A 21,586-nucleotide genomic window follows, 5' to 3' on the forward strand; every position below is an offset into this window, starting at 1 on the left:
ACACACATATATACATATATCTACACTACACACCTATCTGTATCTATACTCTGTACTACATACCAAAAGTCTGGAAGGTTATGCATCATAAAATTAACAGAGTGGTTAACTCTACTTAAAGCTTAAAGTAGCTTAACTTTTTTCTTTTTTGCTTTTCTAATTTTCCTTTACTTTTTTTTAAAAACAGTAAATGGCTCTTACTAGTATAAAAAAGAAACTCTTAAAAAAAAGTGTTAATAAGCCTTTTAGAAACCAAAGATAGAACAAAATGGAAAAAAAAATTTTCAAAGAGAAAATTTCAGAATCTAATCCAACCCCACATAACATATTCTGAATTTAAAAACATGAAAATAAAATTTCAGAGTTTATTATCAGGCCCTCTTCTACAAAAAAATATCAAAACATAAAAGCAATTTTTTTTGTCCGTAGCAGGCCTCAAGACAATCCGAATTAAAAGCCAATAGGCTTTGTTATAGAAATTGACAGGATGCTTCTAAAATATATGTGGAAATGCAAAGGACCTAGATAGCCAGAGCAATTTTTAAAAAGAAGGACATCAAGATCTATGGAAATCAATCTTTAAAAAGAACATCAAGACCTACAGTAATATGACTCTGGCTTAAGGATACACAAATAAATCAATGGAACAGAATCAAATCCAGAAACAGACCCACAAACATACAGCCAATTATTTTTGACAAAGGTGCTGAGACAATTTAATGAGGAAGAGAAGTCTTCAACAAATGGCACTGGAATACCTAGATAAACATATGAAAAAAAATTAACCCTGAACCTACCTTATACCATACACAAAAATTAATTCAAGTTAAGTCACAGAATACTACTCTAGAATTTTTTTTAATGAATTACTCATATGCAAAATAACATGAGTCTCAAAAATATTATGTTGTTAAAAATATTTATGTTGAGTGAAAGAGCCAAGATAAAGACAGTATATAACATGATTCCATTTATATTACATTCAACAACAGGCCAAACTAACCTATGGTCACTGAAACTGGAACTGGGGTTTCCTATGGAAGTAGGGAATGGCAGGAAGAGGGCATGAGGGAACTTCCTGGGGTGATGGAAACATACTAAATATTGACTAGCATGTCAGTTTCACCAGGATATGAATTTGTCAAAACTCATTAAACTGGGGCTTCCCTGGTGGCGCAGCGGTTGAGAGTCAGCCTGCCGACGCAGGGGATGCGGGTTCGTGCCCCGGTCCGGGAAGATCCCACATGCTGCGGAGTGGCTGGGCCCGTGAGCCATGGCCGCTGAGCCTGCGCGTCCAGAGCCTGTGCTCCACAACGAGAGAGGCCACAGCAGTGAGAGGCCCGGGTACCGCAAAACAAAAAAAAAACTCATTAAACTGTACACTCAGAATTGTGCATTTCACTGTAAGTAAAGTTTACCTCAATTAAGAAAGAAAATGATCTCTGTATATATAAAAATGAACAAATTCTCAAACTTGAAATTTTTCCAACCTAAAGAAGGAAGATGGGTTAGTAGCCAATGGCTATTTTAGAAATAATCACTAACTGTGGCCTAAGAAAAAGGAATCCAATCAACTGTCTTGGTGGAAGTTTTTCTGTGACATATGTGGAACAAAGAAAGTGCTCAGCTGTGGGAACAAGAATCAATAAGAAGGGTAAGGAGTAGGTCCAAGAAAACACAAGAGGACAGGTCCCGACTAAAGGGAGTTGGAATGATACTCACTCCCGACATGAAGATCGTTAAGAGAACTTAGAAAGATGACCAACTGCTCTGAAACATGGCAAACATGAGAGGAAGGCTTCAGGTAGACTGCCCACCCCTCACTATGGGGTCATGGAGGCAAGAGTGTTGCCCAGGTTGGCCCGCCCTCTCCTGTCCCTAACCCCCAGCTGAAATTTTAAAGAGGAGAACCTTAGTCATGCTTTGAGGACGCCACAGAGTGTAGGGTGGGGAGGTCTAACCAAATGATGTAAGAAATGAAAGCTATGTTTCTATAGAAGCATTTGTTAATAACTAATAATGGTAAAAACTAGATCACTCATTTAAGGAAAATTCGAAAGTTAAAAGAAAATCAGTCACTGCCGTCATTTTTTTTAATCCAATGAGAAACAAAATTTGTGGTGATGGGGCTGATATAATAGTATAGGGGTGGGAGCTGATAGCAGGAGGGATGAAACAGTCCCCCATCAACCATACATTTACCCTTATTCATTTGTAAACACTTGAAATCCTTTGTAGTTCATTGTACAAGACTCCTAAATTCCAATCAAAAGTCTCTCAGTGAAGATTAAAAATGCCATTTACGGAGTGCAACAAGAAATCATAATAGCTAACATTTAGTTACCGCTTATTGCATATCTTTATTCTAAATGCTGTACATGTGCTAACTCATTTAATCCTCAAACCCTCTGAAGAAGGTACTATCAATCACCCCCATGTAATAGATGGGGAAACTGAAGCCCCATGAGGTCAGCTAACTCGCCCAAAGTCATACCGATACTAAAGTGGTACAGCTGGGATCCCAATCTAGGGATGCGAACCACTGAACCATGACAGCTTTAACAGGATCTCGCTCCCCCCATTAGATACAGAAGTCAAAATAATTAAAACCAGCAAAAATTCACCAGTAGCAAACTTGGAAAGTTTCTGCTATAAACTTCAAACAGTGGCAGCCAAGCAGAGAAAGAGAAGTTTCCTAGTAAGGCCTACTGCAGCTCCTGATCCCAGCCCTACCTCACCCCATCCACCAGAAACAGTTCTGGCTGAACTGACAAAAGTAAGAATGCTTGCTAATACTTCCCAGTTTGTAGAAAGGAAGAATGAGATCTCTGTCCTCTTATGAATGGCTCCTGGAAAGATATGAATTAGATTTGGTTTGCATGGACAGCCCTGAGATTTGAAATATTAACCACAATAACCTAAGGAAAATTAATATAAGTGAAATATAATACGATGGTATATATGACCAACTTTATTGTACTTTGGATGGCCAAAAATATAAACATGCTGTTAAGCTACAAATAACCCACCAATCTATAGGACCCCACATTAATGCAAAGCAAGGAAATCAAGTTGGTATTCTCTCACCTACAATCCCTGGGGTCACAATCCCAAGGACTTGGCATTGTTTTGGGAACAGCTTCTCAAGGGCAAATGCTGCTTCCATAGAAGTTCTTTTCTTGGCTGTAATAACACAGGAAAATTATTCAATGTCATCCATTTAAGGTCAAATTTGATGAGGAAGGGGGAAAAAAAGCAAATATTAAATTATTTTACACCAGAACACTTTACAAGGAAGTCTAAAAGCTTTGATTAAAAACATAAAAGTTTTTCTGTTTTGAGCCCTTGTTTTATATGTTAAATTCTAAATCTGACCTTAAACATTGCCAGTTTGCCTTCTTCTACTTGTTCACATACTGCTTCTGCCTCAATGACAGCAGCAGCAGCAGCTGATTTTCAGATTTACTATTATACCTTTCTGTTCAGCTGATATTAAAGCATAATGACTTTTCTACCACACTGTCACCTGGATTCAAATCAGACAATGATAATCCACTATCCAAGTCTAACTCTGGGCCTCAGTGTGCCCAACATGGGATATAGTCTGCTTCTTCGTTTAGCAAGCCAAGAATGCACAGTATCTACAGATAACCTTGGTAAATGGTCATCCAATACAATAAAAGGCTTGAATACCCAAAGACATCCTGTTTTAATAGTAAAAAGAAGTGCCTGGAGGATTCAAGTATTTCAAAAAGAGAAAAACACCTTACTAAAGAATTTGTTTCAATTGTACCACAAGGTTTAGAAATCAATCTTCAAAGCAAAAGGGCTTCTCAAAGTTCAAAGACAGCATATTCATGTATTCTCCAGGGAGTAGGCCCATAGCCTCAGAAAGTCAGTAACTCTCAGAATGAGAACAGTATTTATCTCCAAAAAGATGTACACAGGGAACAAAAAAAAAAATCCAAAACTTTTTCCTTTGATATTCACCTCTCTTATGGCCACGACACTCCTCCAGACTAATGAAAGTTTCTGAATCAGCCATGTAAAGAACTGTCTGTGGTAAGATATGGACATTCTGCAAAGGAAAAAAAAAAAATCAGAACCTGATCACACAAATCTATGAATGCTTTTGTGGTCCCTTAAAGTTCTGCCCTGGTCCAAACTACTGTTGCCCTACCCTCCCTTCAGGTCAGTATTGGCATTCTGAGTCGATCCATTTCTCACTCATTTTTCACTCATGAGCTTTCATTTTCAGTTCATTCATTTGTTGAGCATCTATTATTTCTTCAAGTCAAACTCATTCCAGCTTGACTCAAGAAGTTCATTTTCACAATAATTTAAGCTCTTAAACAAAAACATTAAGTACCAGCAAAAGATTCCACTTGCTTTATGTGAACAGGTACCACAGCAACAGAAACATCTCAGCAACAGAGGGAAGGTATACAGACCGTATCATTCCTCTTTTCATTGCCTACCGAATTAAATAATCCAGGTCTTCACTTCCAGCTTGCCAACTAGTTTCCTACAGGAATCTATTGCTCACTACTATCCAGACAAGCCCGCTTCTGTATATATTCTTCTGCAGCTCTCTTCCTTGTGTACTTGATTTAAGATTGTTTCCCTTAAGAAACAGCGTTAAGTGCCAGACCCTCTATAAAACCTTTTCCTAGACTTCCTTAGGACCTCTGACCTCACATGCGACATCCCTGACATCCCAGTCATTCTTGTTTGTGTCTTATCTCCACTTACAAGGGAGGGCTGTAAGTCCTTACAACCTGGGCTTATTTGTTTTCCACCAAAATTCGTCACAGACAAGTGGCAAAGTGGCTCAACTAAATGAAAAGGTGAACATATTTTTCCTCCTAAGCTGGTTATTTTCAAAGATTTTTACTATCAAAATGGAATGAAGAAGTGAGCATATAGCAAAGCCTCAACACTGACTAAATGAAAAAGAAATGTTGATTTCGGAAAGTTAAGATGTTTCAGAATAGATTCCATATAGACAAACTCATAAAACATACTGAGATAGAATGATGACCCTGAGGTCGCTTAAGGGCTGGATAAGACCTATGGCTATAGTTTCCTTGGTCCACAAGGCATTTTCAAAGAATATAATTTGGGGAGGAGTGGCTAAGACAACAGAGTGATAAGACCTTGACTCACATCCTACCACAGGCACTCTAAAATTACAACTATTTATAGAGGAACTATTGATGAGAACAACTTCAAGACTAGCAGAAAAAATTTTCCACAACTAAAGACATAAAGAAGGAACCACCATGAGAAGGGCAGAAGGGGGAAACTGGAGATACAGTATAGTCAAGACCCACACCCCTGAATAGGTGACCTACAAATGGGAGGAAAATCACAATTGCAGAGGTTCTCCACAAGGAGTGAGGGATCCGAGCCCCACATTGGACTCTCCAGCCCAGGGGTCCTGCACCACGAAGATGAGGCCCCAGAACATCTGGCTATGAAGGCCAGCGGGGCTTGGGTACAGAAGAGCCGGAGGGCTGGAGGAAACAGAGACTCTATTCATAGAGGGTGCATGCAAAATCTCATATGCCCTGAGTCCCAGCTAAGAGGCAGTAATTTGAAAGGAGCCTGGGTCAGACATACTTCCTGATCTTGGAGAGCCTCCTGGAGAGGCAGGAGGCAACTGGGACTCTCCCTAGGGACAGAGACACTAGCAGCAGCCATTTACAGGAACTTGTTCTAGCAGGAAAACACTGATGCTGGCCAGCACCATTTTGGAGTCCTCCCTCTAGTCTACTAGTGCCGAGGGCTTACCTACCCACCAGCTCCAGCCCCTTCTCCAGGCCACACAGTCAACTTCACCAGGACCCAGCCGCACCCACCAGCAGCTGGCAGCCTCCACATGAGGAGCACCTGGCAGCCAATAAGGCTGGGGGGCCAGCCTTGCCTACCAGCACACCCACAGTAATGAGCCCTGCCACAGCAGAAGGGCCCTTGCAGCCCACATAAGGGGCATCCCTAGAGGATACAGCTCTGGTGACCAGAGGAAACTGTGCTCCTGGGCCCCACAGGACATCTCCTACTTCTCCAAGATCAGGAAGCATAAATGACCTGCCTAATACAAAGAAATAAAAACAGAAAATCAGGCAAAATGAAGTGACAGAGGAATATGTCCCAAACAAAGGAACAAGACAAAATCCCAGAGGAAAAAGTAAGTGAAGAGAGATAAGCAATCTACCTGATAAAGAGTTCAAGATGACGATTACAAAGATGCTCAATGAAATCAGGAAAAGAACGGACACAGTGAGAAGTTTAACAGTAAGTGATAAAGAAGAATCAAACATCTGAAAAACACAATAGCTGAAGTAAAAAACACACTAGAAAGAATCAACAGTAGCTTAGATGATACAGAGGAATGGATGAGTGTACTAAAATATACAGTACAAACTACTCAAGCTGAACAGAACAAAAAAAAATTGTTTTAATGACAATAGTTTAAGAAACCTCTGGGACAACATCAAGATTACTAACATTTACAATATAGGGGTCCCAGAAGTCGAGGAGAGAGAAAGAGGCAGAGAACTTATTTAAAGAACAGTAGCTAAAAACTTCCCTAATCTGGGAAAGGAAACAGACATCCAGGTCCAGGAAGCACAGTCCCAAACAAGATGAACTCAGAGGTCCACACCAAGACACACTGTTAAAAAGGGCAAAAATTAAAGATTAAGAGAGAATCTTAAAAGGAGCAAGGGAAAAGCAACTAGTTAGGTACAAGGGAATTCCAATAACACTGTCAGCAAATTTTTCAGTAGACACTTTGCAGGCCCGAAGGGAACGGCATGATATATTCAATGTGATGAAAGGAAAAAATACACAACCAAGAACAGTCTATCTGGCAAGGCTATTATTCAGATTTGAAGGAGCGATATAGAGTTTTACAGACAAGCAAATCCTAAGAGTTCAGCACCTGTAAACAGCCTTTATAAGAAATGTTTAAGGGACTTCTCTAAACAGAAAAGAAAAACACCACACTAGGCAATATAAAAATCTAGTAGGAAGGTTAAAAGACAAAAGTAATAAAATCATCTATATCCACAAAAAGTAGTTAAGGGACACAAACAAACAAACAAAAAAGGAAAATATAATGTAAAAAAAACAATAAAAGGTGGGGGTGGATTCAGGTTTGTTAGAATGTGTTTGAACTTAAGAATCATCAACTTAAAATAATTACAAATATATACATGGGCTGTTATATACGAACCTCAAGGTAATTACACACCAAAAATCTATAATAGATACACACACAGGGCTTCCCTGGTGGCGCAGAGATTAAGAATCCGCCTGCCAATGCAGGGGACACGGGTTCAAGCCCTGGTCCGGGAAGATCCCACATGCCGCAGAGCAACTAAGCCCGCGAGCCACAACTACTGAGCCTGCACTCTAGAGCCCGTGAGTCACAACTACTGAAGCCCTCACGCCTAGAGCCCGTGCTCCGCAACGAGAAGCCACCATGATGAGAAGCCCACGCATCTCAACAAAGAGTAGCCCCCACTCGCCACAACTAGAGAAAGCCTGCACACAGCAAAGAAGACCAAAACGCAGCCAATAAAATAAAATAAAACAAATTTAAAAAAAAAAGATACACACACACACACACACACACACACACACACACACACACACACACACACGATAAAGGAATCCAAACCTAACACTAAGGATAGTCATCAAATCACAAGGGAGGCAAGCAAAAGAAGCAAAAAAGAACTACAAAAGCAACCTGGAAACAATGAACAAAACAGCAGTAAGTACATACTTATCAATTATTAATTTAAATGTAAACGGACTAAATGCTCCAATCAAAAGACACAGACTGGCTGAATGGGTGAAAAAATAAGACCCTTATACATAGTGCCTAGAAGAAACTCACTTCAGATCTAAAGACACACACACTGAAAGTAAGGGGATGGAAAAAGGTATTCCATGGAAATGGAAATGAAAAGCAAGCTGGGTAGCATTACTTTGATAAATGGATTGATCCAGCAAGATATAACAATTGTAAATATATATGCACCCAAAAAGGGAGCACCTAAATACATAAACCAAATAGAAACAAAGGGAGAAAGTCCCAGTAACAAAATAATAGTAGGGGACTTTAACACCCCACTTACATCAATGGACAGATCATTCAGAGAGAAGATCAACAAGGAAACACTGGCCTTAAACAATACATTATGATAGACAGACTTAATAGCTATAACATATAGAACATTCCATCCAAAAGCAGCAGAATACACATTATTTTCAAGTGCACATCAAACACTCTCTAGGGTAGATAACATTCTAGGCCACAGAACAAGTCTCGATAAATTTAAGAAGACTGAAATCACATCCAGCATCTTTTCTAACCACGACACTATGAGACTAGAAATTAACCACAAGAAAAAAAAATGGCAAAAAACCACTGGTGGGCCAAACAATATGTGACTAAGTAACCAAAGGGTAACTGAAGAAATCAAATACCTGGTGACAAATGAATATGGAAACACAATCCAAAATCTGTGGGATGCAGCAAAAGCAGTTCTAAGAGGTAAGTTTATAGCAATGCAAGCCTACCTCAGAATACAAGAAAAATCTCAGTACAAAACCTAACCTTATACCTAAAGGAACTAGAAAAAGAAGAACACACAAACCCAGTTAGAAGAAATCATAAAGCTCAGAGCAGAAATAAATGAAATAGAGACAGTAAAACAACAGGAAAGAGCAAAGAAACTAAGAGCTGGTTCTGTGAAAAGATAAACAAAATTTAGATAAACCTTTAGCCAGACTCATCAAGAAAAAGAGAGCTGAAATCAGTAAAATAAAATGATCAAGGAGATGTTACAACTGACATCACAAAAATACAAAAGATCTGAAGAGATTACTATCAACAATTACATGTCATGGGCTTCCCTGGTGGCGCAGTGGTTGAGAGTCTGCCTGCCGATGCAGGGGACACGGTTTCGTGCCCCGGTCAGGGAAGATCCCACATGCCGCGGAGCAGCTGGGCCCGTGAGCCATGGCCGCTGAGCCTACGCATCTGGAGCCTGTGCTCCGCAACGGGAGAGGCCACAACAGTGAGAGGCCCGCATACCGCAAAAAAAAAAACAACAAAAACCAATTACATGCCAATAAAATGGACAACCTAGAAGAAAGGGATAAATTTCTAGCAACATATAATATCCTAAGACTGAATCAGAAACAGAAAATATGAACAGACCAACTAGCAACACTGAAACTGAATCAGTAGTTTAAAAACTCCCAAACAAAAGTTCAGGACCATGGAGCTTCACGGGTGAATTCTACCGAACATTTAGAGTTAACACCTATCCTTCTCAAATTATTCCAAAAAAAAGAAGAGGAAGAAATGCTTCCAAACTCATTCTTATGAGGCATCACCCTGTACCAAAACCAGATAAAGACACCACAAAAAAGGAAAATTACAAGTCAATACCCCTGATGAACATAGATGCAAAACTCCTCAACAAAGTATAAGCACACCAAATACATTAAAAGAATTATACACCATGATCAAGTGGAATTTATCCCAGGGATGCAAGGATGGTTCAATATCTGCACATCAATCCATGTAATACACCACATGAACAAACTTAAGAATAAAAATATGATCATCTCAATAAATGCAGAAAAAGTTTTTGACAAAATTCAATACCCATTTATGATAATAACTGCAGAAAGTGGATATAGAGGAAACATACCTCTACATAATAAAGGCCATATATGACAAACTCACAGCTAACATCATACTAAATAGACACCATACTAAATAGTAAGAAGCTGAAAGAAAACACTTCCTCTAAGATTAGGAACAAGACAAGGATGCCCACTCTCGCCACTTTCATTCAACATAGTATTGCAAGTTCTAGCCATGGCAATCAGACAAGAAAAAGAAATGGAATCCAAATTGGAAAGGAAGAAGTAAAGCTCTCACTGTTTGCAGATAACATAATACTATATATAGAATACCCTAAAGAAACTACCAAAAAAATATTAGAGCTATTAACTGAATTCAGTAGTTTCAGGATACAAAATTAATATACAGAAATCTGTTGTGTTTCTATACACTAACAAAGAACTATCAGAAAGAGAAATTAAGAAAACATCATTTATATCAAAAAGAACTGGGACTTCCTTGGTGGTCCAGTTAAGACTCCATGCTCCCAATGCAGGGGGCCTGGGTTCAATCCCTGGTCAGGGAGCTAGATCCTGCATGCCCAAACTAAAAGAGCCAGCATGCTGCAACTAAAGATCCTGCATGCTGCAACTAAAGATCCCACATGCCGCAATTAAAATGATCCCACACGCAGCAACAAAGATCCCACATGCCGCAGCCTAAATAATAGATATTAAAAAAATAATAAAAGGGACTTCCCTGGTGGTCCAGTGGTAAAGAATCTGCCTTCCAACACAGGGAACGTGGGTTCGATCCCTGTTTGGGGAATTAAGATCCCACATGCCGCAGGGCAACTAAGCCCGCACACCACAACTATTGCACTCACACACCTCAATGAGTGAGCCCACATGCCGCAAACTACAGAGCCCACCCACCACAACTGGAGAGAAGCCCAAGCACTGTAATGAAGAGACCGTGTGCCACAATGAAAGATCCTCCATGCCTCAACAAAGATCCCATGTGCCTCAACTAAGACCCAATGCAGCCCAAAAAATAAAGAAAATAATTTAAATTAAAAAACCCTAGGAATAAAATAACCAAGGAGGTAAAAGGCCTGTACTCAGAAAATCATAAGACACTGATGAAAGAAACGGAAGATGACACAAATGGAAAGATATGCTCTGGTCATCAACTGAAGAATTAATATTGTGAAAATGACCATACGCCCCAACGTACTATAGGTTCAATGCAATCCCTATGAAAATACCAAAAGGCATTTTCGTAAAACTACAACAAATAATTCTAAAATTTGTATGGAAACACAAAGGACCCGGAATAGCCAAAACCACCTTGAGAAAAAAGAACAAGGCTGGAGGTATCACGTTCCATGATTTCAAACTATACTACAGTAATCAAAACACTGTGGTACTGGCACAAAAACAGACACATAGATCAATGTAACAGAATAGAGTCCAGAAATAAACCCACACTTACATAGTCAATTCACCTATGATGAAGGAGGCAAGAATATACAATGGGGAAAAGACAGCCTCTTCAATAAATGGTGTTGGGAAAACTGAAGAGCTACATGCAGAAGAATCAAACTAGACTACTTTCTCACACTGTACACAAAAATAAACTCAAAAGGCATTAAAGACTTAAATGTAATACCTAAAACCATAAAATTACTAGAAGAAAACATAGGCAGTACACTCTTTGACATGAGTCTTCACAATATTTTTTGGATATGTGTTCTCAGGCAAGGGAAACAAAAGCAAAAATAAACAAATGGGACTACATCAAACTAAAAAGCTTTTGCACAGTGAAAGAAACTATCAACAAAATCAAAAGGCAGCCTACTGAATGGGAGAAGATATTTGCAAACAATATGTATCTCTTATGGGAGTTAATATCCAAAATCTACAAAGAACTCATATAACTTATCCAAAAAAACAAACAACACAATTAATAAATAGGCAGAGTAAAGCAACCATACTTCAATAAAAATTATTTATACATAAAAAAAGGCAGAGAACCTGCATAGACTCCAAAGAAGACTTACAGACAAGCAACAGACACATGAAAAGATGTTCAACATCACGAATCATCAGAGAAGTGCAAATCAAAACCATAACAAGATACCACCTCATACTAGTCAGAATAGGTACTATCAAAGAGAAGAAACAGTAAGTGTTGGCAAGGATGCAGAGAAAAGGTAACTTCATGCATCGTTGATGGGAATGTAAAATGATATAGCCACTGTAGAAAACAGTATGAAAGTTCCTCAAAAAATTAAAAACAGAACTACCATATGACCAGCAATACCACCTCTGGGTATTTTTCTGGGAGGAAAAAAAACCCAAACAAAAACACTAATTTGAATAGATATATGCACTGCAGCATTATTTACAATAGCCAAGATACAGAAGCAACCTAAGTGCCCACAAATAGATGAACGGATAAAGATGTGGTATACCTACAATGTGATATTACTCAGCCATAAAAAAAGAATGAAATCTTGCCATTTGTGACAATACAGATGGACCTAGAGGGTATTAGGCTAAGTAAAATAAGTCAGAGAAAGGCAAATATCATATGATTTAACTTATACGTGGAATCTAAAAAACAAAACAAACGAACAAATGTAACAAGTCAGAAACAATCATAGATAGAGAATAAACAGGTGGTTGTCATTGGGGAGGGAAGTTGGGGGATGAGTAAAACAGGTAAGGGAGATTAAGAGGTACAACCTCCCTGTTACAGAATAAATGAGTCCCAGGGATGAAATGTACAGCATGGGGAATATAATCAATATTATAATAACTCTGTACGGTGACAGAGGAGAACTAGACTTATGGCGATCATTCTGTAATGTATAGAAATATTAAATCACTATATTGTGCATCTGGAACTAACTTAGTGATATAAGTTAAGTATACTTAAATTGTAAAATAATTAATTTTCCCGAAGAAAACAAAGCAGACAGACACACACACGTATTTTGGTTGCCAACATTTAATATTCCCACAAAATATTTATATAAAATGTGGATTTATTTTGAAAAAGTAGACATTCTGGCAACACTTATTAGACTGCATTCCCCTTGACTGGGGCCAAGGAGAAGCAAGCACTATCTGGTCTGCCATAGCCCTATCACTTTTTATGATGGCACACTGAGTCATCCACCCACTGTGAGTTACCTAACTCTGGAGTCATTTGAGTTTGTGATGCTGGGTATAGTGAGTAAAGGAGAGAGAATTTAAGAGATTTAGGTGTTAGTGCTGAGTCTGCCATAAACCAGCAGAATAACTCCTGGAAGTGCTTAGGCCCTGGGTTTCCTATTCTTAAAGTTTGGAAGTCTAACCCTGAGGTTTTATGATTCTCTTTTCTGGTACGTACTGAGAAGCAACTGCTGAATTTTCCTTCCCAAGTCTCACTAGAAGTGACAGTGGCAATCATCAAAATGAAATGTTCTCAAAGCAAAATAGAAGACAACTAGAACCTCATTTAAAGAAGTTCCAAATGACAAGATGTCTTATAAAATTTTCAGTGGATTTTAAAATATTTCTAGTAAAAATGCTAAATCAACTTTCTTTATGGCTATAAAGTATCATGTCTACTAGATAATTTGGCAAACACAAAGAAAAAGAGCATGAATGATTTGGACAAGGTTTTCATGTTTTTGTCTCCACACTAGAGTTTTCTACAATGTATAAATTTCTTTAAGGGTATTAGTATATGAATTTTAGTAATGATATTAATAGAGAATAATACTTTCAATTATTGAAAACATTATATTCCTGGCACTGTAGGTAATGTTACATGGGTTAACTTTTCATTATTTAATCCTTACAACTCTGTAAGAGTGTAAACGGCATTATTTTCTTTTCATTTTACAGGCTCAGAGGGTTTAGGTAACATTTTCAAAGTCACACAGCTAGTTATGTGCCAAAGCTGGGTTCACACCTATGTCTGCCTGGCTTTAACAGCCTTTGCAATATATAAACTTTTAAAGCTAAATAAAAATAATACTTGCAGTGGTAAAAATCTGAAGGAAAGGAAAAAGTTTTTAAAAACACAGTGTACATACACACACACACACACACACACACACACACACACACACACACACTTCTACCCCCAAAGGAAACTGTTGCTAGCATTTTGGCTTATTTCTTTTCTGTTCTTCCTTTTTTGCTTTTAATAATTTAGATTATACTAAACATATAATTTTAAACAGGACCAGGGATTGAAATTTTGGGGTTTAAGTATTGGTTCTTGGCATTTTTATGTGACACTATGCAATAGAGAGCCTTCAGTTACCACCACTGCAAAACAGTGACAAGGAAAGCAGGTAAAAGGATGGTTCTAAACAGCATTTTCATAACAGTGGCAATCTGGATACTAAAGTGCCCAATATGTGAAGAACGGTCAAAGCAGCCATGGCACATCCTTACAATATAGTCATTAAAACCGATGTTTACAAAATCTTTTCATGTCACGAGAAAAACCTGCCTAAATTACAAAAAGTAACGCCATATACAAAATTGTTGCATTTAGTTCTCAACGACTGACCCACCAACCCTGCAAAGGACTGTACACAACACCCCTTCTTACTTACCTCAAGCTTTTCAGCTACCACGCGGACCAAGCAATGCTCCTCCAGGTGGCCGGCAATCGCCAAGCGCGCGGAGATCCAGGTCACACTCCGATGGGTCCGCAACACTCTGCGCACACACTCCCTCCATAAGCGACACACGCTGGGGACGCAAACGCACAAAGGGCTGTGAACGGACGTTCACTTCCCTCTCTCCCGCGGCTCACAAACCACCGGCCCCCACCACCCATTAGCGCAACTGCAGGAGATTCCTGCGGGATCCAAAGTCCCCGGGAGGGGGAGGCGTCGGGCGCCGGTTCGGAGGGAGAGCCGGGGGCAGAGAAAACCTGGCTCCTCTGGGAAAGGTCCCCGGGAGCACTACGGCCGGGGTACCTAGCTTATGGGGCCACCACCTGGGGCAGGGGTAGGGATAGGGAGCCCGGGTCATCCCTGGGTCCCGACGGTATCTGCCCACCCCGCCAGCCCAGGCAAGTCCCGAGGTAAGCTTCCCGCCTCCTCTCCCCTCACCCGGCCACCCGCAGCAACGCCTTGGCGGGCAGGAAGGTGAGGACACGCTCCACCACTTCCGCTAGGTTACTCAACACGAAGGTGCTTCGCGGGTCTGCGGGGGAGGAGCCGCGGCGATCACCGCCACCGCCACCGCCCACCGGCTCCATGCCTCACCAACCCGACGGGGAAGCAGTACGGCGGCTCCGAGGGAGCGGCGTAGGCCGGGCCGTGCGCGTACTGAGCAGGCGCGCGCGCCACTTCCGGCCGGTCAGGGGAGGTGGTGCCGCTGAGGAGGCACCCACGTGACTCCAAGCCAAAGCGTTTCCGGCGCTGGTCTGGGAGCGGCGGCAGGTGCTTGGAGGTGGTGGCCACGCGTCGTGTAATCCTCCTGGAACTTTCCAGGAGGCTTTCCACAGTCGAACCACATCCACCTCCTTCTGTGCCTCTCACTGCACTTGCAGCGGTATTTTCTTTGTCGGTACAGGTCTTTTTCTAATTCATGAGTTCTGGAAGGCCCAGACTAAATAATGGGTCTTCACAGTCCCAATGCCTGTTAACCGCATGAGTCCAATTTTTGAACTGGCAGTATCTGCTTTAAGATAAACTGTGAAAATCACCACCTTTATTCAACACCGTGCAGCCCTCAAGTGCTGAATGTGTTCAACGGCTTAAAGAGCACCTACCATTAATATGAAAGCACGCCCCCAAACACTAGTTCCCTGCTAGTAGCATCAGATTCACCTGAGAAATTGTTTGGCGTATTCTCGGTCCTCACCCCAGGCCTACTTAAACACTTGGGGGTGGGGCCCAGCAGTCGTAGTTTCAGCTTTACTGTGATTTAAGCTTTCCCGTGATGCAAACCCAGCTTGAGAATCACAGATAGAAGGAATGTAAGCACAGCAGATACTGCTGTATCCCCAGCTAACATCTATTCCTCTTGCCGCTTCCTGGCTAACAAGGGCCTGATCTGATGCCCAGCTCTTGCCTGGTAAATTTGGTTGGTCTAAACAAGCTGGTCTCAAACATTTTGGCCTCAGGACTGCTTCACAATCTTAAATATTGGCAACACTAAAGAGCTTCTTTAGATGGGTTATGACTATTTATATTTACATTAAAAATTAAAACACTGGGGGCTTCCCTGGTGGCACAGTGGTTAAGAACCCGCCTGCCAATGCAGGGGACACGGGTTCAAGCCCTGGTCCAGGAAGATCCCACACGCCTCTGAGCAACTAAGCCCGTGCCACAACTACTGAGCCTGTGCTCTAGAGCCTGCCAGCCACAACTACTGAAGCCCACGCGCCTAGAGCCGGTGCTCCTCAACGAGAAGCCACCGCAACAAGAAGTCCGCGGACCGCAACGAAGAGTAGCCCCTGCTCGCCGCAACTAAAAGAAAGCCCACATGCAGCAACGAGGACCCAACGCAGCCAAAAATAAATAAATTTTATTTTTTTTAATTAAAACATTGTATATTAATTCACTTAAAATTCATGACACATAAACAAAATAACTTATGAAAAAATAACTTTACCAAATCTCCACCACTCTCCCCCTCCAATATTGAATAAGTGTAGCATCTTTACATCTTGCAAACCTCTAATTTCTGGCTTAATAGAAGACAGCTTGATCTGCTTCTGAATTCAATCTGTTGCAATATCACGTCTATCACATCACGTAGCCTCTGGAAAACTCCACTGTACACTTGTAAAAGAATGAGAGTGAAAATAGCAAATAATGCTTTAGTGTTAAGAGAATTGTTTTGATCTTAAAAACCTCCTAGAAGGGTCTCAGGCGCCTCCAGCTTTCTCCAAATCATAACTTGAGAACCACTGGTCCATATTAATCATGAAGGTCTCATTCTTTTCACCAGCCATTAGTTTAGGGGTAGACACAGGCCCGAGTTCTAGCCAAGGAAAAGTGAGAGGCAATAATGCTTTGGGGGTGGGGGGGGGGGACTTCTAAAGAGCTCCTCACTTCCTAAGGAGACACTAGACAACAGGACCATTATCTACCTCTGGATGGATTAAGGTGGCTGCACATCCAAGACAACAGTCTATCCAAAGATGAAACCAACATGGAAAAATCTCAAAGCAGCAGAGGTACCATGCCTAGAATTTTCCTACCTCTGGACTTCTTGTATGTGAGATAAACTGACAATTGTGTAAGAGGCTATGGGTATACTAAAGAGGGAGCAGATTACTGTAACCTGGAGAACTAGGGACAGCCATAAAGAAAGTAGCACTTGAATTTATATTAAAAAATAAGTGTGGGAGAGGGAACAGGTTGAGGAAGCCCTGAGTATTCCAAGTCTATACACACCAATTCTGGATTCTCTAGCTTTCTCTTGTGAAATCAATCTGCCTCTCTTCCCCTCAAGCCTCTCACCCCATCCCACCATATATAATCCTATTCCAGAAACCCAACAGCCTGTAGAAACTTGAAGCAAAGACTATCTTTTATGAGGGAAAAGTGACAAAGTTATTTTTTAAATGGTTCTTTATTCATAAACTTGATGCAAGTTTACAAAATTTACTGTACATTGCCAAATAAATCTGCAATGAAAAATAAAGTCCCAAAAAAACCAAAAACCAAAAAAAAACAAACAAACAAAGCATGCCGAATGTGCAGCTGTCAATCTGCTAGCCATCAGGATATTAAAGAATTCAATAATGTATTCAAGATTTAGCCTTAGGTTTAAGGAACTTTAATGCTTTAAAGAATTCTTCCTTGTCACTTATCTGAGCAACTGGCGATCATAACTTTATACAAATGTAACCAAGTGAACAAGAATGCCAGAAAATCTTTTTCTACTGTCTTCTTAACCAAAATAGAAAAAAAAAAAAAAAGGAAATTAAACACAATAATGCAGAAGTGCCAAGTCTCTCAGATGTGGTTTACAAAGTTAAAAACTGAGTCTCAAAGCATAAGAAACACTTTTGAACTTTGTAATTGGTTTGTGCAGAAAAAATGTGCTTCTGGATTTCTTTTTAAAAGTGCTTAATAACTAGAGTTTACTTTTAAATCAAATTTGGGTATATAAAAAAATCTACTACCAACCCAACAGGACTGATTCTGGTAAGGCAATAAAATGGAGAGTACACTGATTTAAGTCAGGTTTTATAAAAGAATTAATATATGGAGAGTTCCTATTAGTCTTTCAATGTAAAAGCCATTGTTATGACTATAGCAAAAACTTTAGGTCTCCAAATTAGATACTTTTTGTACTTAACTGTGCAGTTTTTGTTCAAAGAGTCTTTGTGCCAATCACTTTATAAGTTTATTAGTTTACAACTGATTGCAACATCCCGTTAATAAAATGGAAACGTAAAATGACTTAGTATTTAAAATAACTTCAAGCTCTATACTTCAAGCTCTTCTTCATAGTAAATATTGAACCAACAAGAAGCAGATTCAGCCCAGCAAGACTCTGATGCCCCAGTGGAAATGACTACTTACAAGCCTGAATTGGCACAGCCTTGCTTTGCTTTGCCTAAAAAGTACAACTTACTAAAGAGCAAATCTTGGAAAAACAATTCAGATCTTCATAGCCATAAAAAAAAAAAAAATCTTAACAGTTTAATAAGTATGTTTCCTGTCATTATTTTGGCAATATCATAAAATGGTTTTAACCTGAAAAAGCTACTGTGATTTAGAACATCTTAAATTTTCTAAACCAATATTAAACATCAATTAAACTTTTATTGGCTTTAAATGGAACAATATATTGCAAATCCTCATAACACATGAGCTCAAAATGGGAAAGTTGCCCTCAAGTTGCAACTTCAGTAACCTGATGCTGACTTGTCTGCTTAACACATTTCACCTTTCAAAGAAAGAGATAAGGAGTGGCCAGTATGTGTATTTATCAGGAAAAATATAGTAAAGGCCCCACTGCTCAGTCCAAGGTACCTAAAATGAGAAAAATGGAAAGGCTGTAACTTATACTGGATCAGTTGACAGATTATCCACTAAAATATCTATTAGCTAACATCTTCGGTACTGCTGTTATAGGGGCACTCAAAGCTTGTGTCTGCATGTTGGAAAGATTTTCTTTAAAGCAACATTGGTCCAAACATACAAAAGTCAACACATTTAGCCATCTTCCTTTGGAGGGGTGTACCAGCCTGAAAAAGAATGGGGAAAAAAACAGTTAAAATATTTTAATTCTTAAACCAACTAAGAGCAATGGCATTTTACCAAGGTTAGATACTTTCTCTACGCATAATTTTCCTCTGTAAACTACTGTAAAAATTAAACTTACACTTGGGTTGGTAACATAGCATTTTGATATTTATGTTCACAATATAAAGTTATTTTCTATGAATAAACTGTACTTGAGTTTTCAATATAAGATCTCTATATTAATGGCATTTCTACCAAAAGAGAACAGTGTGGAAATATTAGGCAACAAGCTAGGTTTTATATTTCATTTCAATTCAGTATTTGAAAGGAAACCACACTGAAAATAGCTATCCCTCAAACAAAATCCTGGTATTTTAGAATAAGAGGAACTTGGACTGTCATCAGGCAGTGATGTCATTTTACCAGTGAGGGTGCCATCTCAGCAGGTGCACTGATTAAGTAAGCCCAAGATCAGATTTAGCAGAAGATACTAGAAGCCATCTCCTGAATCTGAATCTATTGCTCTTTCACCATAGCTAATTATACACACACCCACACTTTCTCAAATACAGTTTCCATAAACATTTTTGAATGCTGACTACAACATCTAATTTAACAAAAAATAAGACATAAGAAAAAAATATGTTTCTAAGCTCAACAAAAATATAAGCTCTCTCTAAAAAGGCAAATGAGATTAAGTACTGCTTGGTACGAAATTGCCATTGGAACAGTATGAATATACCAAGATTTGTGAAGCATCCACGTGGTTAATGAAGTAGCATACAGGAGTCTTTGGGTCTGTTAATTTAGGGTGCTGGAGATTATTATTATGAAAACCCAGCTTTGTCCTCAAGTTTTTTATCATTTCCCTCTTCAGAAGCTTGAAAATTGTTCTGAATACTACTCTTTCAGAAGTAAGCAGTCACTGCAAACGTGGCAAGTTTGCTCTGTCATTAAAATAAAAGTGAGCACACACAAAACACAAATCCTAAGTCACAAACTACCACATTCTAGCAAAGTAAAGAACACTTTACTGTAAATACTCTTGAAGAAAACTACTTCCTATCAATTTACTTACTCTGCACAAAAAAGCATCAGTTTCACTACCCCAGCTACCACGAATATCAGCACTTGGTTATAAAATGCTGTGCGTACACACTACTCGCTTTTTCCTCATGTTCGGCAAGACAGACATCATGCCAATTTTAGAGATGAGGAAACTGAGGCTGAGCGGTAATGGGACTAATTACCCATTAGCTAATGGGTGACACAAATGCCACTTGATAATAGGTCTTCTGATTCCAGGTCTACTTGTTTATTGCCTCACTATTAGAGACAAAAGCTCCAAACATGCATTGTGAAAATAAGCAAAATTTTAAAAGGCCAATAAAGTTTTGAAAGATATTTTAATATTTTTTTAAAATATACAACTCAAATATTCTTAAGTATAAACTGAAATCAGTACTTTTTTACTTGAATAAATAAATGTGTACAATTGTCAAAAAGCATTAAGTAGTCTGAAGATGTTTCAGAAACTGGTTCATGATCCTGATTGCATTTACTCAGTATTAACAGCAAGAACTCCACCTTTAGAGTTGCCTTTAACTCAGTTCCTATCCTAATACCATACATTTCAAGTGAGTAAAGTGATCCATTCCTCAATCTACTCAAAAATCTTGACTCTGACTCAGAGGTTCGCAGGCCAAGTATTTAGGATACAAAGATTTTGAATGAAACACTGTATATCCTCAGGTTAAAGTTTTTCACTGTAGTGGCTGTACTTTGTAAGAAATTAAAGCAAAAACAGAAGAATAAAACATGATAAATATCAACAGTACATTATGTAAAATTTCATAAATGGCAATAAATACTTATTTAACTAAACATACCATTTTTCTCATGTATCTGTACAATGGAATTATAGGATTGTTGGGCTCTTGCTAGATTATATTGATTCTGAAAGAGAATTATACATTTTATATCAAAACTATAAGTAGATGAAAATCATTACAAATAATTTATGGATGCATCACTGCTGTACTTAAAAGAACACAGGAAACTAAGTTATATTTCCATTTCCAAAATAAATTTCTCAATTTCATTATTCTCTACCATTTTAGAGGGACAACAAAACCATAACTGTTCTCTGGAAAAGATCTACAAAATTCACAGTTCATTTTTATAAGTCCTCCTACCACTGCACAAGTACAAGGCTTTATGAATAAAGTTAAAGGATGCTATTTGGATGCAAGTAGAAAAACTCTTCCTCATAACTTCCATCAAAAAAAAAAAAAAGAACTACAAAATATTACCTTCAGGTAAGGAAACATTAGGCTTTAAGGACTACACATATGAATGACATTTTGAGTTAAAAATCTAAAGAATGTCCAAGTGGCATCAAGCCATTACTAAAGGAGTCTTCTTTTGTTAACCTCTAGATCAGAACCTCTTTTAAGGGGCCAAGTTTAGCATTAATTTTATCCCTATGAGTACAACTGGCCTACATCTTAACTTCCAGTTAATACATCATAAGCATTCTCCATAGTGGTACACACCTATTATATTATGTCACAGAATTTTTAAATAAATTCACACAGCATAAGAATAAATGTATAAACATATTCTAAGTAACAACTCTCCTTCCTACCTGTCCTGAAACCACCCAGTTCCTCCCCTATCCACCTTCCTTCTTCTATCCAAATTAAATA

General features: G+C 39.0%; 2 protein-coding genes across 3 annotated transcripts in view; both read right to left on the reverse strand.

Annotated features, from left to right (window-relative positions):
* FBXO22 (F-box protein 22) overlaps positions 1 to 14,943 on the reverse strand; it is a 30,823-nt gene extending 15,880 nt beyond the window's left edge. The window contains exons 1-4 of the mRNA XM_082836023.1: positions 14,778 to 14,943; positions 14,274 to 14,412; positions 3,991 to 4,078; positions 3,088 to 3,183 (exon numbers count right to left, since the gene is read on the reverse strand). Of these exons, the coding sequence (XP_082692149.1) occupies positions 3,088 to 3,183; positions 3,991 to 4,078; positions 14,274 to 14,412; positions 14,778 to 14,926 (472 nt within the window). The 5' untranslated portion in view covers positions 14,927 to 14,943. The remainder of the gene's footprint in view (positions 1 to 3,087; positions 3,184 to 3,990; positions 4,079 to 14,273; positions 14,413 to 14,777) is intronic.
* A 1,918-nt stretch (positions 14,944 to 16,861) lies between these two features.
* UBE2Q2 (ubiquitin conjugating enzyme E2 Q2) overlaps positions 16,862 to 21,586 on the reverse strand; it is a 71,892-nt gene continuing 67,167 nt past the window's right edge. Inside the window, exons 11-12 of one of the 2 annotated variants that reach the window (XM_082836036.1) lie at positions 20,768 to 20,834; positions 16,862 to 18,880 (exon numbers count right to left, since the gene is read on the reverse strand). In XM_082836036.1, coding sequence (XP_082692162.1) covers positions 18,849 to 18,880; positions 20,768 to 20,834 — 99 coding nt within the window. In that variant the 3' untranslated portion in view covers positions 16,862 to 18,848. The remainder of the gene's footprint in view (positions 18,881 to 20,767; positions 20,835 to 21,586) is intronic. The other variant, XM_082836035.1, reaches the window with a different exon arrangement.

Source organism: Leucopleurus acutus (assembly GCF_964270905.1).
Source record: "Leucopleurus acutus genome assembly, chromosome: 1".
Classification (NCBI taxonomy): Eukaryota; Metazoa; Chordata; class Mammalia; order Artiodactyla; family Delphinidae; genus Leucopleurus; species Leucopleurus acutus.